This window comes from Mesoplodon bidens (assembly GCF_964165515.1).
Source record: "Mesoplodon bidens genome assembly, chromosome: 4".
Taxonomy (NCBI): Eukaryota; Metazoa; Chordata; class Mammalia; order Artiodactyla; family Ziphiidae; genus Mesoplodon; species Mesoplodon bidens.
The window spans coordinates 5,972,848-5,987,801 of record NC_138160.1 but is presented as its reverse complement, the minus strand read 5'-3'; the positions used below and the strand labels follow the sequence as shown (position 1 = coordinate 5,987,801).

The 14,954-nt window shown below is 55.1% G+C and overlaps 1 protein-coding gene across 2 annotated transcripts in view; it reads right to left on the bottom strand.

The window, feature by feature from the left end:
* Positions 1-9,545, bottom strand: part of TENT4A (terminal nucleotidyltransferase 4A) — a 44,355-nt gene extending 34,810 nt beyond the window's left edge. For both annotated transcript variants that reach the window (XM_081230793.1, XM_081230794.1), the window contains exon 1: positions 8,787-9,545. In XM_081230793.1, coding sequence (XP_081086919.1) covers positions 8,787-9,499 — 713 coding nt within the window. In that variant the 5' untranslated portion in view covers positions 9,500-9,545. The remainder of the gene's footprint in view (positions 1-8,786) is intronic.
* Positions 9,546-14,954: the final 5,409 nt, after the last annotated feature.

Sequence of the window (14,954 nt, the reverse complement as noted above, 5' to 3'; positions counted from 1 at the left end):
CTGCCTGCTGGACCAGACACCCCGAGCCGTAGGAACCCATTTTATGCTTCATGTGTTACTGAAACAGCAGCCCTCTGAAAAGGATTTATACTAGAAACGCAGAAACACACTTTCTGGAGCTTTCCAGTGGCAACTTGCTGAGTAGCGCAGCTTTTGCTGCTGTTTGAGTTTGGATTTATTCAGGCAGCAGTTACTCAATCAAGTAAGGAATCTGTGTTCCAAGCAAGGAGTCTAAAGTTACTGCAGTTCGGTGCTGTCCAAACATAAGACCATTCGAATGTCAACTAAAATTAAAAACAATTAAAATCCAGTTCCTCAATCCCATCAGTCACATTTCAAGTGCTCAGTGGCTACACGGGGCCGGTGACTACTATACAGGGCAGCACAGAATTAGAGCCCCCCATCCTCACAGCATGTTCCACAGAGGGTGCTGCTGTTCTAGTTCTGACCTTCCCAGGCCCTCACTTTTGCTTCCTGCACTATTATACACAGAACGTGTGCTAAAAGCTGCAAGAGCTCAGAGAAATAGCATAACATCCACTCCACTCCTTCCACTCTGCAGAGAACAAGACCAAAATCCCAAACAACTCTAAGCAAGTTACACAGGGCAGCACACACATACCTGATAAATACATCAGGAAAACCCTGAAAGCTCTGGGAAGACAAGATTCTTACTTAAAAACCCAGAGGACACATGACTCAGGCATTGTTTAAATTTTTAAAAATAGAAAAGTTTCCCTTGGCTCAAAAGGAGAAAGCATTTCCACGCATCAGGTGGGTCTGTCTCCAGCTGTGCCCGCTGCCTGCCCTGAAGACACCGACTGCAAGTCTTCAGCAGTCTCTCCAAGAGAAAAGTTTTGGCCTGAGAGGGAAAGTTGTCCGTATCCGGTTGGCAACAAGAAGTTTGGTTTCCATTTCTTTAGAGAAGAGAGGAGAAAAGCAAAGGAGCAGCCCTAATTCCCCCACGTGACCACTCACACAAGCGAGCCCACGTCTCCTTTCTCTAATAAGCCCTGCGAGGGCAACGGGGCAGGCCCTGCTCCACGGGTGGGACTCTGAGGCTCAGAAGTCAGAACCCTCGATGAAGCCAGCCACGTCCAGACCCGGGAGCCAGGCTACCCGAGATGCAGGCTAGCCGGCAAGCTCAAGGCCTCGCACATGCTTCCCGATGCTAAAGGGATGGAAGAAAAGAAAACACACAAGTAGTTCGATTTTTCATTTCCCTTTAACTACCAGCATTCTAGCCATTCCTTCAGATTCCCAGGATTCCAGAAACGTTAAGAGCACCTGAAATCTCTTTCAAACATGAAAAGATATAAACGACCTACATCCACATGTTATCACTCAGGAAATTAACTCTGATCTCAAACCACAGAGAGCTTAAATGATTGTTCGGAGCAGCTGATCTGGGAATTAAAACTGAGCACAAACCCACAATAAAAAGGCACGGGGCTGATCAGCAAAGCCACTCCCCACCAGGGGGAGCCTCAGAGCCCTCCGTCAAGTCCACCCTGTCAGTGCAGAGAAGGACAAAGTTCTGCGCTGCCTCGCAGGCCAGGGCGGGGCCCAGCCTCCGTCCCCTCCCACCAGCAAAGGGAACACAGGCCTCAGAAGGAAGCCCAGGCCACGTGTGTGCGAACAGGTGACAGGACGCTCACCAGGTACCAAGTTTTCTAACTTTTCATGTCAGGTATTAATTTTATAGTAAGAAAAAGACCCGTTGGAACTGAATGGAGATGCCTTTCTAACGGAGACTAGAATTTCTGTTGAATGTTTTGTTTTTACATCCTGTCACAAGGCATAAAGCTGATTTAACCACGCTCTTCAGGCAGATACACTGCGAGAGATTTTACTTCACTCTGCATTTAAATAACTTCAGAGTTGGCAATCAAGTCTGCAGAAATTCTAAGACAAACAGCAAACGTTATTTTTAGCCTTTGGTTTATTTAAACTCTGCAGACTGGCCGCACCTCACCTGCCCCTCTAAGCTGCCAGAGTCTTTCTCTCTTCCTTTCTTTCTTTCTTTCATTCACTCACTCACCAGACACTTACTCAGCAGAAGCTTGGTGCATGCTTGGCACTGGGAATGCAGGGTAGGACGCAGCCCATCTTCCCCCGAAGAGACCCAGGGGAGCAGGGGTCAGCTTTTAAAAGGAGTAGTGGGGCTTCCCTGGTGGCGCAGTGGTTGGGAGTCCGCCTGCTGATGCAGGGGACACGGGTTCGTGCCCCGGTCTGGGAGGATCCCGCGTGCCGCGGAGCGGCTGGGCCCATGGGCCATGGCCGCTGGGCCTGCGCGTCCGGAGCCTGTGCTCTGCAACGGGAGAGGCCACGGCAGTGAGGAGCCCGCGTACCGCAAAAAAAAAAAAAAAAAAAAAAAGGAGTAGTGACTCCACAGGAAAGGACAGAGCTCTGAGGCGGGGCTTCTGGGCAGGACACCACTCCCACTAACCTGCGCTGCAGGACAAGGGGTGCAGGGTCTTCTGCAAAGCAAGGATGGCCTGCGGGGATCCAGGTACTGACTACGGAGGCGACGTAGGTGAGTCACCGACCTCCCTCCCCCAGCACAGGAGCGGCACCTTTCCTAAGCTGACCGGTGCAGGACAGCTCACAAACGGGACTTTTCGATCACTGTAATTTCCCTATGTTCATCCCCATGGCTTTCACATAACCTCTTCTCAGATGACATATTTTAAGAACAGTCCACGTGAGAAAGGCACAGAAAGGCACTCACAGCTATGATCACTCTGGCTGTCCCTGAGTTCAGGGGTGACAACCAAGCCAGAGGACAGACAATCTGCAAGAGTCATCGTGATGGGCTGGAGTCCAGTCAAAGGAGAGAAGTGTTGGAAAAGAAAAACACAACCTGCGTTCCCACAGCATAGAAGTCTACGTACGAGAGAGAACACCTGCACGTGCAGCAGGCAGCCCCCAGAAGATTCTGTACCCTGACCCCCGGCACCTGCGGCCGTGATGAAATTGTCACTGCTCCTGTGATTATGCTGTATGATTACGTGCCCTAAACACAGACAGTCACCTGGGTAGACCTGACCCAACTCCATGAGCCCTTAATGCAGGAGGCTTCCTTCAGCCGGCAGAGCCATCTAGAGATCCAAAGCCCTGTGGTGGGTTTGAAGATGGAAGGGCCTCGAGCCAAAGGACGCAGGTGGCTTAAAGGAGCTGAGAGAGGCCCCAGAGGGCAGCCAGCAAGAAATCAGGGAACTCAGTCCTATAACTGCAAGGAATGGAATCATGCCAATAACAGGAGTGAGCTCGCAGGAGGACCCTGAGCCCCGGCAGAGAACACAGTGGGCAGCCCCAAGACTTCAGCCAGCGGAGTGCCTGCGCAGGGAACCCAGCCCCCAGCGCCAACCTCTGACCCATAGGACCTGCAACACATCAGTGAGTGCTGTTGTAAAGCCACTGAGCCTGTGGACATTTGTTACACAGCGGCAGCAAACCAGTGCAGCATGAAAATCCTAGCATAAGACATTTCATTTTTAGCGCAAATCCCAAGCCGTTGGGGAGAGGCACCTGTGAGCACCTCACTGGGAGGCTCGTTCATACTGGGGGCAGATGTCTGGGGCACCTGTCTCGATTACCAAGACCACCCACCTGCCCTTCCTCGGGTGCCACACCCACTCAGCAGCCTTCTGAGAGAAGAAATGCCTGACAAGCTGACCAGAGTCTTCTAGGCAGGCCTCTGCACAGCTGTGCTGGCCAGTGGCAATTTCCAGGTGACGCCGTGGCTTATGACAACCTCCTATGACTCCAGTGAGAGATACAGTCACCCCTCCCCGGTGAGCCTGCCTTCTGGCTGTACCATCAAAATCGAGTTTCTGAATCTGAACATCATAGGTGTGTTTGTTTGTTTACTAGAACCCTCTTCTACTTCACAACCAAAAACCCAAATCTTAAACCATGATGACCTAACCACGGCACACAAAGCCTTATTTTCCAAGGATGACTGCTATCTCCCCTTCTATTTACATGAATCCATTTAAAATGGGGGCCAGCATTTCATATTAAACAGCGACCAAAAGAAGGTCTGAGACTTTACTTTGGAAAACAGATCTTAAATTCTGAAAAACTTGTTTACTTTCAAACACTTAAAAATACGTTTAGGAGCAATTAAGTCACAACCACGTGTCACATCTAAGCGGCTGCAATGGCATTGCCCTGGCACTGCTTTTCCATCCAGAGCTCACAGCAGCAGGACGTCCGCTTTATCCCACCCTGACCTGCACAGCAGGAGCAGCCGGGAGGCCATTTTTTACAAGATCATTCGAGGGCCCACTTTTCGGATGACTCCTAGTATCCTGACCCTCCACTTCCAGAGCTCTGTCCCGCTCCTCCCCCTCCCCTGCCCCCTCCCTCCCCCCCTCCTCGGCAGCCCCGTCCCCCAGCGTCACCTATGCTAGCTTTGCCCGTCCTCCTTTACCAGTGCCCAGACATCACTTTCCCCCACTGTCACAGCCACCATCTTGTGCTGGAGTTTCAATGTCACTTTGCAGAGAGACTGGCCGTGGTGCAAGGGGCAGGGACAAGGATGCAACTTCCACGCAGGGAGGAGTGTCCGAGGGGGAGCTAATTTCACAAACGGTCAGTGCAGCAGCAAACGCGTGCCCAGCGCATCACCCTTGGGGCCTCCAAGGATGAACACTCAGAAAACAAGGCCCACGTGTGCCACCATCGCGCAATAACCATTCCTGCGCATCCCCGGATGTTTACAGGAAGAGATGAGAAGGAGACCAAGGCAACAAGAGTGGCGACAGCCATGGTCCGTGGCGGGGCCTGCTGGACCTTCACCTGTGCCCTCCCACTGGTCCCCTAAGGACGAGCCGTGGGAGGCCATTCGTTGGACTGCAGGTAGTGCCACGTCAGGCTGGAGGCACAGAGGGAGAGGAGGGATCCTGAATCTTCTCCAGGCACTGACTCGGGAGAAAGGAGAAAAGAGAACACGCGTGGAGTTAGAAAGAACCCAGGCTGGGGCCCAGCGGGGCACATGGGCCTCTCCTCCGAAACGACATCTGTCGGCTTCTCACAAACTTCAGGCTAAGTGAATTTTCTCTGAGGGAACAGAAGATGTTAAAAAAAATGAAATACTGTCAGGGGACCTGCAGGGAGGGTGCTGCGTGTGGCCCTGCACACCGCGGGCAGGCCTGAGAGGACAAACGCTGAACACAAGCCAGGACAGGGCCCGGACTGCAGGCATCCGCCAGGGCGCTGGGTTCTCTCCCATTTCAGGACCTCCCTCCCGGGGGTCTACAGGACACCAGGAAGGGTGCGGCAGAGTATCTGAGGTCCACTCTCCCACTCTCACTTACGCAGGACTTCTCTTTACCTTTGAACTGGGAAGGTTTCTGAAGCTGTTGAGACTGACCCAGGCAAGGTCACAAAGTACTGTTGGGTCAGGAGACAAGGGCCGGAGAGAGTGGCGGCAGCCAGAGGCCAGGACACGTGCTCAGGGTCAGTCTCAAGACGGAGAGCTCAACCAAGGAAACTGACTAAGAACTAGAACCAGCGGCAGCTCCAAGACAAGAATGTGACCTTCTCTGCTCTGAAGGTTCTCACACTAATTCCTGCCCATTTTCACCTGCTTTTTCTTCGTCTTACTCAGGATGCAAATAGGTTGGTCACCTTACAAGGCGGCCGCCAGGCAAAGTTCCCAAGGGCAGAAACCTCCCCAAGAAAGAAGGGATGGCGCCAGCTGCTACATGGGCTACCAGGCAAAGGCCCAGTGGGGTTCAGCTGGCGCTACTCACACTCCCCCCCACCAGCAACTGCTTACCCTTTCTTGAGGACTGCAGACACTGTCTTTCCAGAAATGCTGTCCTGAGACTAGATGGGCTGAGCAACTTCTCTTCAACAAGATTCTTTTCTGCTGGCCGGCCGAGGCGATCTCTCATCTCAGTTCTTTCCCTTTCTAAGCCACAAGTGAGAGCCCTTCTGGTAGCCTTCCTCATCACTCTGGGTAAGCTGGTAGCCTGGAGCAAGTTCCAGACACAGCTACCTCTCTATACCAAAAAGTTAGCTGGAGAAGCCCAGCGGGCGTGGGAATGTCTGCTCCGGAGCACCCTTCCTCCGCTCCGCCCTTCTAGATGGGCAGTCCGCTAGGACTCAGAGCGGCGAACCAAGCGTAGGGTACTCACCCTTCCAGGCACGTGACAGGCAGGCCTAGCAGGCTCCTCCTCTAGGTAGGGAAAGCAGAGAATGGACAGGCCCAGGGCCACGCACAGAGGCAGGCAAGGAAGGGCGGCCAACACGGCCCGCCTGTTTAGGTGGCCCGAAACACAGAACTCCCGGCCGCTTCGGAGCCCACTCTTCAGCCCTACGCGACTTGGAGCCGACTTCTAACAGGCTGATGGGGGTAGAGGCGGGAGACCCTGACAGAGAGGGAGTGGAGACCCCAGGCAGGGCCCAGAGGGGCAGCACCCGGGAAGCAGACCGGGTATCAGGCTTTGCCTCTAACCTAAGGGGGGCGAGGGAGGTGCCCGGGGGTGGGACCTGACCCAAGCTGCTGCCAGAGGAGAGAAGCCCACTGGCCGCGCCGGGAACGGTCCAAGGGGGGCAAGAAGGCGTGATGACCACCTTGGGGTTCGTGAGCGACCTCACTAGAGACGACAACAGGCCACGTGACGGTGAGGAGGACAGGCAGAGAGAGACTGGACAGGCAGGGCTCACGGGCCCTAGGCGCGGGCAACCCGGACTCAGGTTTCCAAGTCAGGGTCCTGGGGCTGTGTCTCCCACGCCGACCCCTCCCCCGGATCCCAGGGCAGCACCTGGAAGGTAGTAGGCTCATTTGCTAAGGAAAGCGATAGCAACCTACGTACTGAGGCGTACTAGAAACGATGGGTGAGGGAACAGCTTCCAGAGCCTGAGCAGTTTGCACAAGGGCATCACACTGGCACTGCCACCAGATCATGAGAGGAAGAAGCAGGGCTCCAGACGGTCTGGGCCCAAAAATGCTCTACAAGCAAAGACCATGCGCCTTCTGTTTCCCAAGTGCTAAAACACAGTCAATTCCAGTTACAAGACAGGCTGGAAACCTACAGGTCCCCCAAAGAACTCTTACGTTTAACGCCATACATCAAGAAACTGTGTCCGGGACTTCCCTGGTGGCGCAGTGGTTGAGAGTCCGCCTGCCAATGCAGGGGACACGGGTTCGAGCCCTGGTTGGGGAAGATCCCACATGCCGCGGAGCAACTAAGCCCGTGCGCTACCAACTACTGAGCCTGCGCTCTAGAGCCCGCGAGCCACAACTACTGAGTCCGCGTGCTGCAACTACTGAAGCCCGCGCGCCTAGAGCCCGTGCTCCGCAACAAGAGAAGTCACCGCAATGAGAAGCCGCGCACCGCAACGAAGAGTAGCCCCCGCTCGCCGCAACTAGAGAAAGCCCATGCGCAGCAACGAAGACCCAACACAGCCCAAAAAAATAAATGAAAGAATGAAAGGAAGAAACTGTGTCCCCACCACCTCTTCTTAGAAAGTTCTACAAGTAAGAACTGGAGAAAGAGAAGGAAGAGGAGTCTGGGCTCTTCCCTGGGGCTGAGTGCATGCTCAAGGCTTCAAGGAATTTAAGAAAGTAATGCTTCCAACCCACACCAGGTGAAACGAGTTGCAGAACGCAGCTATTACTGTGTATCATACACTCTCTAAAGTAGAATCAATTTAAGTGTTTTACAACACACTTCAAAGCAGAATAAACAGACCTATGAAAAGAAAAAGTTACTTGAAGAGACCATTTCAATACCTAGCAATTGAGGAAATTTCTAAGCCTCTAATGTTTTCCAACCCTAACACCCAAGAAAATCATTAGGTGCCCTTTAAGTCAGCATGAGATTGTACAAGGAGGGTGCTCAGAAAAGCACAGGAAGCTAAGAGGGCTGGGTAAGTAGCACTCACACCCGAGCAGCGTCACCTGGGACTGCTCCAACACAACACACACACACACCTTTTTCACCACTCCTTGCGTCTGTAATTGCACTAACCCTAAAAGGAACTTCTAATCCCCTTTAGGCTGATGTGGAAATACGTAAAGCAGAGGTGACGCCTTCCAGAGAATAAGTATTTGCTACAAACGTTTTTTTTTTTTTTTACTTTCTTTGAATGCTACTAACTTGTTTAAAAAAAAAACTGCAGATGATGCTATTTGTCACTTTCGGCACAAAATTAAACCGTAACATTGACACCCCCTCCCGAAAATGTCATTTCTAAATTCGCTGTTGGTTAAATTGTATCGTTACAAAATATCTAATCCTCTTTCAAATGAATTTCCGCGGAGAAATAAAGTTAACATTTAACCAGTATTTACCTTCCACTTAATTCAAATTCCTGGCAATACTATAATTCTCTGCAAGGTAACAAACTCCACACCTATCTGCACCCCACTTTGACAAAAGGTCCCTAACCTGTCGGGGTGGGGTGGGAGAAGATGGAGAGAAAGTTAGGCGACCTCCTTTCCAGTTTCGCCAGGGAGAAAAGGAAAACATCTGCACAAATCGGACTCAAGGGTCCCTCTCCTACATTGTTAGTGCAAGAATCCGGACATTTCACTCGTTTGTTAAGAGGAGTTTAAAATGGAAATAACAACCTCCCAGGGAGTCGGATGTTAGCCTCCAACATCCACCCTCGGGAGCCCGGATGGGGACCTCCGAGCTCCCGCGGCGCTGCCCGGGTAGCCCCGCGGCGGGGTGGCATGCCCGGCCGGGCCGGGATCCCCACGGGCGGGCGCCGCCACCCCGCCCCCCTCCCCGGTCCCCGCGCCGCACCGCGCCGCGCGCACTCACCCTTGGATACCCGGACTGTACGCGCGGCTCTTCCACGGCGTACCGGGCCGCGGCGCCTGGGGCCCGGGGCCGCCCCCTCCGCTCAGCGCGGCCGCGCGGCTGCCGGACAGCAGGTAGTTGAGGCCGTACGTGCTGGCCTTGTTCTCGCGTTTCCGGCGGCTCGGGTGGAACTGGTGCTGCGGCGGGGAGCCGGCGGGCGCGGGGCCGCGCGGCCCGGGGTGCCCGTTGGCTGCGCCGGGGCCGCTCGAAGGACCGTCGGCGAAGTGGAAGAAGGCGCCGCCGCGGCCTCCTCCCGCCCGGCCGAGCGAGGCGCTGCTGGAGGACGACGAGGAGCAGCCGGGGCTCTCCGTGCCCGACTCGGCGTTGGACGAGGACGACGACGACGACGACAGAGACGGCGACTTGTGCAGGCGCCGGGCGCCCTCAGCCGCGGGCCCGAGCGCCGTCAGCAGCGCGGGGGGCAGCGCGGCGGGGCCAGGCGCGGGCGGCGGGGGCGACGCGGCGGACAGCGCGGGCCCAGCCAGGCCGCCGCCGCCCAGCCCGGCCGTTCCCGCCGCGGCTGCCGTGTCCAGTGCGGGCGAGTTGAGACAGAAGTAGGACGCGAAGCCCGAGCCGCCGCGGCCCACGCCCTGCGAGGTCTCCCAGATCTGCATCCACAGGGCATTGGCCGGCCCCTTCTGCTCGGGCTGGATCCAGGCCACGCGCGGATCCATCCACACGCCGCCCCGCGGGCCCGCGCGCCCGTCCGCCCCGGCCCCGCCCCCGCCGCGCCCCGAGCCCCGGCCGCGCCGCGCACGGACGGACGGACGGGCCGCGCGCGGCCGGGCGGACGGCCGGGCGGGCGGGCCTGCGCCGCGGCTCACGCCGGCTCGCGGCGGCGGCTCCCGTCGGGGTCCCGGCTCGCGGCGGCCTGGAGGGGCCCGGGCAGGCCGCGGCGGGCTGCTCAGGCCTGTCGGGCTCCCTTCACGCGGCGCAGGGCGGGTGCGGGGGCCGCGGCGGCGGCGGCGTTCCACTCGGGCCGGCGGGAGAGGCCATCGGAGGGGGCGGGCGGCAGGGCCGAGGGGGCGGGCCCAGGCGCCGCGCAGCCCGGGACCCGCGGGAGGGCCGCCGCCGTGCGCCCGGCCCTCGATCACGCTTGCGCCGCTCGCTCAGCGCTCCTGCAGCGGCGGCGGCGGCGGCGAAAAGACACTCTCGGCGGCGACAGGGCGCGGGGGAAGGAGGGGGCGCCGCCGCCTCCGCTCCAATGAGGGGCGGGGAGGGAGCGGGGCGGGGGCGGGCGGGGAGGAAGCGCGGCCGCCCTTGCCGGGGCCGGGAATCCAGTGCGCACGCGCGGCCGATTTCAAATCCTCACTAGACACCGCCGCCTTGGTTACCGCGCCTGCGTACTGGGGTTCTCCTCGGCGAGGGCCGGCCGGGGGGCGGGGGGCACCGCGACGGAAGGATACGCGACAGGGAGGGGCTGGAGGGGGGCGGCGACGGCGGCGGTTTCGTGGGCCTTTCTAGACCAAACTGGGCTGCGGTGGGGCACGGAGAAGCCACGAGGCGACGCGCCACCCTCGGCCCGGCAGCGGCCGACAGCCCCACCTCCCTCCGCCGCGCAAGGCTGAGGCGTGGAGACATGCGCGCTGGCCCTGGGGTACCGGCAGCCGCCTAGCCGCGCCGCGCGTGCGCAGGAACGCGAGGCCGGCGCTGCCGGTGGATGTTTCCGCACCACCGTGCGGGGTCCTCGCCCTCCGCCGGCCGACCCTCCAGACCTGCGTAGGGAACTGACAGGCCCCGCTGCGGTCCCGTCGCTGCTCCAGGGAAAGGACAGAGATGCCCCAAGCCCCCTCCCGTCCATCAGGGTCCTGCGTGCCGCCGGTCACGCTGCGGTCCCTCGTGTCGGCGCCCTTACAAGTGCTCGCCGGCGTCCTCCCGGAAGAGCAGGTCTCACACCCTGCGCCCGGCCGGCACTGGCCCCTGAGCGGCTGCCAGGAGCGGGGTCCAGGGGTGCCCTGGCAGAACCCTAATCTGCCGGTTTCCTCACAGGCTATTTTAGTTTCATTTAAAAATGACTTTCTATGCAGAAACGGGTGTTAAAACGTTCAGCTTAGCTCACTGGAGCGATTTCCCGAGGCAAGCTTGGCAGTGCTGCCCATCAGAGAAACAGACCGTGTACGTGGGTGTCGGGCGCGTGGCCTCGGCTGTTTGAGCTGGCACAAGGTTCGCAGGATGCATTGGAGAATTGCCCAGCTGTCTGCTCTTTGAGTTCCCCGTGTCCAGAGGATGCTCTGAGCCGGGTCTGACAATAGTATTGTTTGGAATGCAAAGCTAACCACGCAGTCTGTGAGATCCAAAGCAAGCCTGCCGGTGCCATGGGAGCCCAGACGGCCTGCCGGGCCCCGCGGACGGACACACACACACACACACACACACACACACACACACACACACACACACACACACACACACACACACACACACACACACACACACACACACACACACACACACACACACACACACACACACACACACACACACACACACACACACACACACACACACACACACACACACACACACACACACACACACACACACACACACACACACACACACACACACACACACCCCGCGTCCTGGCCTGAGTCCGGGGAATGCGTTCCCGGGCCAGGCGACTTCAAGGCACCGAGCCAGGGCCCTGAGGCTGTGTGCCTCACTCCCACAGCGCCTGGGCACCATTCCTGTTAAATGTGTGGGAACAAGGCGTATTTCAAATGGTCTGTTCCTCGTCTGTGTCAGAGATGCGTAGACGTTACTAAGTGCTTGACGCCTCAAACCTTGTACCGACATGAAAAGTCCGTGTATTGCATACTAAGGTTTTTTGCCAGATGATGTTACTTGATAAAAGTGGCTATTTCGGTTCAGACGTTTTTCAGTACCTGTGTATTGTACATGTGGAAATTATGATCAAGTATTAGAACATGTCCAGTTAAATAAACTACAGAAAATCGCACACAAGCAAGTCAGTTGCTATTCTGGAACTCCTTGCTTCCAGTGACTCAGGCCAAAATTCTTGGAGTCATCCCAGCCTCTTCTCTCTCCATAACCAATACACCCTCTTGGCTTCACCTTCGGAAACAGCCAAAGCCCTACAGCTACCCTCAGTCCACCCTACCCCCTACCTACACCCCCCTTCAAGCCACCAATATTTTTAGCCTATTTTAAACAGTGCCTTCTAGCTGGTTTCCCCCATTCCATTCTTACCCCTTTGGCATTGTCTCCCTACAGCCACTTGAGTGAGCCTTTAAAAAAAGAATGTGGACTTAAAAAAATAAGATCATGCCACTTTTCTGCTCAAAACCCTCTGGTGGCTTTCTTTCTCACTCAAACTTACTATGATCTACAAGTCCCTGCATTGTCTGGTGCCCTATCCTAGCCTGATCAAGTCACAAGCCAGTGGGCACACTCCTACCTTAGGGCCTTTGCACTTGCTGTTACATCTGCCTGGGATGCTCTTCCCCGAGATGTCCCTCCCCACTCTCAGGTCTTAGTGAGGACTTCCAAGTGCCTCTGTTTAAACTACAAAGCTAGTCTTCAACACTCCCTACTACCCTACCCTGCTTTATTTTTCTTAGCATTTATCTCCGTTAGTTTCCTAGGGCCACATAACAAAATACCACAAACCAGATGGCTTAAAACAACAGAAATTTATTCTCTCACAATCCTGGAGGCTAAAAGTCTGAAATCAAGGTGTTGCCAGGGCCGTGCTTTCTCTGAGGGCTCTGTGGGAGAACCTTACTCTTAACTTCTGGGGTTGCCAGCAATTCTTGGTGTTCCTCGGCTTGTAGGTACATCACTCCAATCTCTGCCTCCATCGGTGCATGGAGTTTTCCCCATGTGTGTGTCTCTTCTTATAAAAATACCATTTACATTGGGTTGGGACTCACGCTGTTGACTTCATCTTAACTTGACTACATCTGCAAAGACCCTATTTCCAAATATGGTTACATTCTACTGGTACCCAGGGTTAGAGCTTGAACGTATCTCTTTTTTTGTGGGGGGGGGGGCGGACACACTTCAACCCACTATACCATCTAATGTAAATTTTGTTTACCTTGTTTGTCATCTGTGTCCCCTCACCCCGTTGGAATATAAGCTCCACAAGGAGAAGAATTTTTATCTGTCCTTTTCCCTGCTGGGTGCCAACTCAAGGACGGTGTCTGGCACATGACATGTCCTCAGTGAGCACTGGTGGGGTGACCAGTGGTCACCTAACCGACCCAATGGGAATGAAAGCAGGAAGTTGCCTTGCCGAGCTTCCAGGATCTAGTACACGGGTTGTCGTTGTTTACTTGTTTTCAACATTTCAAGCTCCCCCCCATGACCTCCCACTCTGTCTTTGCCGTTTGCCTCTAGCTAATCCCCCTTAGTCTGATTCATCAGCCACCAGTCCACTTCTTGTAATTATACCCAGATTTTGATGTTTATGCATTTGATCAGAAATCTTTTATGTAAATTAGAAGCAGTATATTTCTTTACGTAAATCAAGAAACAACACTGAGGGCAAAATGCAGTCTCTGAGACTCTGGGCAGGGGAGGTCTTTCTCTTTGCTTATCAATTTTCACAGTAAGCCCAACATTTACCCTTTTTGGCCAAAACCCACTCTTCTCTCTCTCTCCTGATATTAAAGGAGAGGTGATATTTGAGATTACATTATGGTTTTAGTGTTCTCACGAACAAATGGTTTCCAAAGTGTGTTTCATGGGCTTTCTGTACCAGAATCAGACATGCTGGTTTAAATGCAGGGATCTGGGGCTCATTCAATCTACTGAAACTTTCTAGAAGTGAGACCCAGGAATCAGTATTTTAAGTAAATTCCCTGGACAATTCTTAAGCACAGTAAAGTTTGAAAACCTCTGCCTGATCCAAGATTTCCAAACTCAATTGCTCACAGGAACTGACTAGGTAATATAAGTAACTGACAAAAAATCAGTGTGTGTGTGTGCACGTGTGTGCACGTGTGTGTGTGTGTGTATTAGTCAGCTACTGCTGAGTAACAAACCACCCCCAAACTCAGTAGCTTAAAATAAGTGTTTGGTATTGCTCACAAGTCTGTGGATCAACTGAGTGGTTCTACTGATCTGGGTCAGACACAGCTGAAATTGGCTTAAGGTTGCTTAGATGCTTCAGTCAGCTAGAGGGTACACCAAAGGCTGGCTGACCTAGAGTGTCCACACTCACAGGGCTGGCAGTTGGCTGGCTAGCAATTGGCACACCAGGGTTGACTGGCCCATGTGTCTCTCATTACCTCTCAGGCTGGCCCCAGCTCATTCTCAGGGTGGCTGAATAGGATTTCAAGAGAGCAAGCAGGCATGCACGAGCCCAGACTGGCATGCCTTCACTTCCTCCCAATTCTATGAGCCCAAGCAGGTGACAAGGCCTTGGCAAGATTTAAGGGGTGGGAAAGTAGCCTTCACCCCTTGATAGAAGAGCTGAAGTCACATTTCAAGGGTCATGGGATGCTATGAAGGGAATAATTAGGGCCCCAAGGTGACATGAATGAGGAATGGTGGGAACGAGGGGACCTGGAGAGCACCTGCGTGCCGTAAAGGACCACAGATGCTGCTCTCCAGCTGGCAGGAATGCAGGACTCACCCAAGGTACCAGAGATGGCCTTTCTCACAGGAAGCTGGAAATGCAGACGTAAGCCTGAAATGTCCTGTTTTGAAATGTCGACCTGTAGGCAGGTGCTGCTGGTTGCCCACTCAAGTCCTTTGGCCCCGCTGCCCCCCTCTGTTGTAGCAGGCAGAGCCCCCTTTCTGCCCAGGTGTCAGCATGGCCAGGTACACAGGAAGGGCCCACCTTCCTTGGATCAGAGGCTGAATCATGCCACGTCTACGTCACTCCTGGGGGTCTCGTTCTCCCTGCCAGCACCAATATAAGCACGGCACACGACTCTGTCCTAGAGGACAGGACCTGTGGGAAAGGCTGCCGGACACTCCTGGGACAGTCTTCAAGGTGAACATAAAGGAGACATCCAAGAGGAAACTCCCCTCTTCACCGCTCTACACAGTTATATAAGATGCCTGGCACTGCTGCAGCCACTCTGAGGCCAGAAAAGAGCGGGGACCAACGCTCTGGGGGCCGAGCAGAATGATGGAAAGAAGATGCCCTTGGTTGCC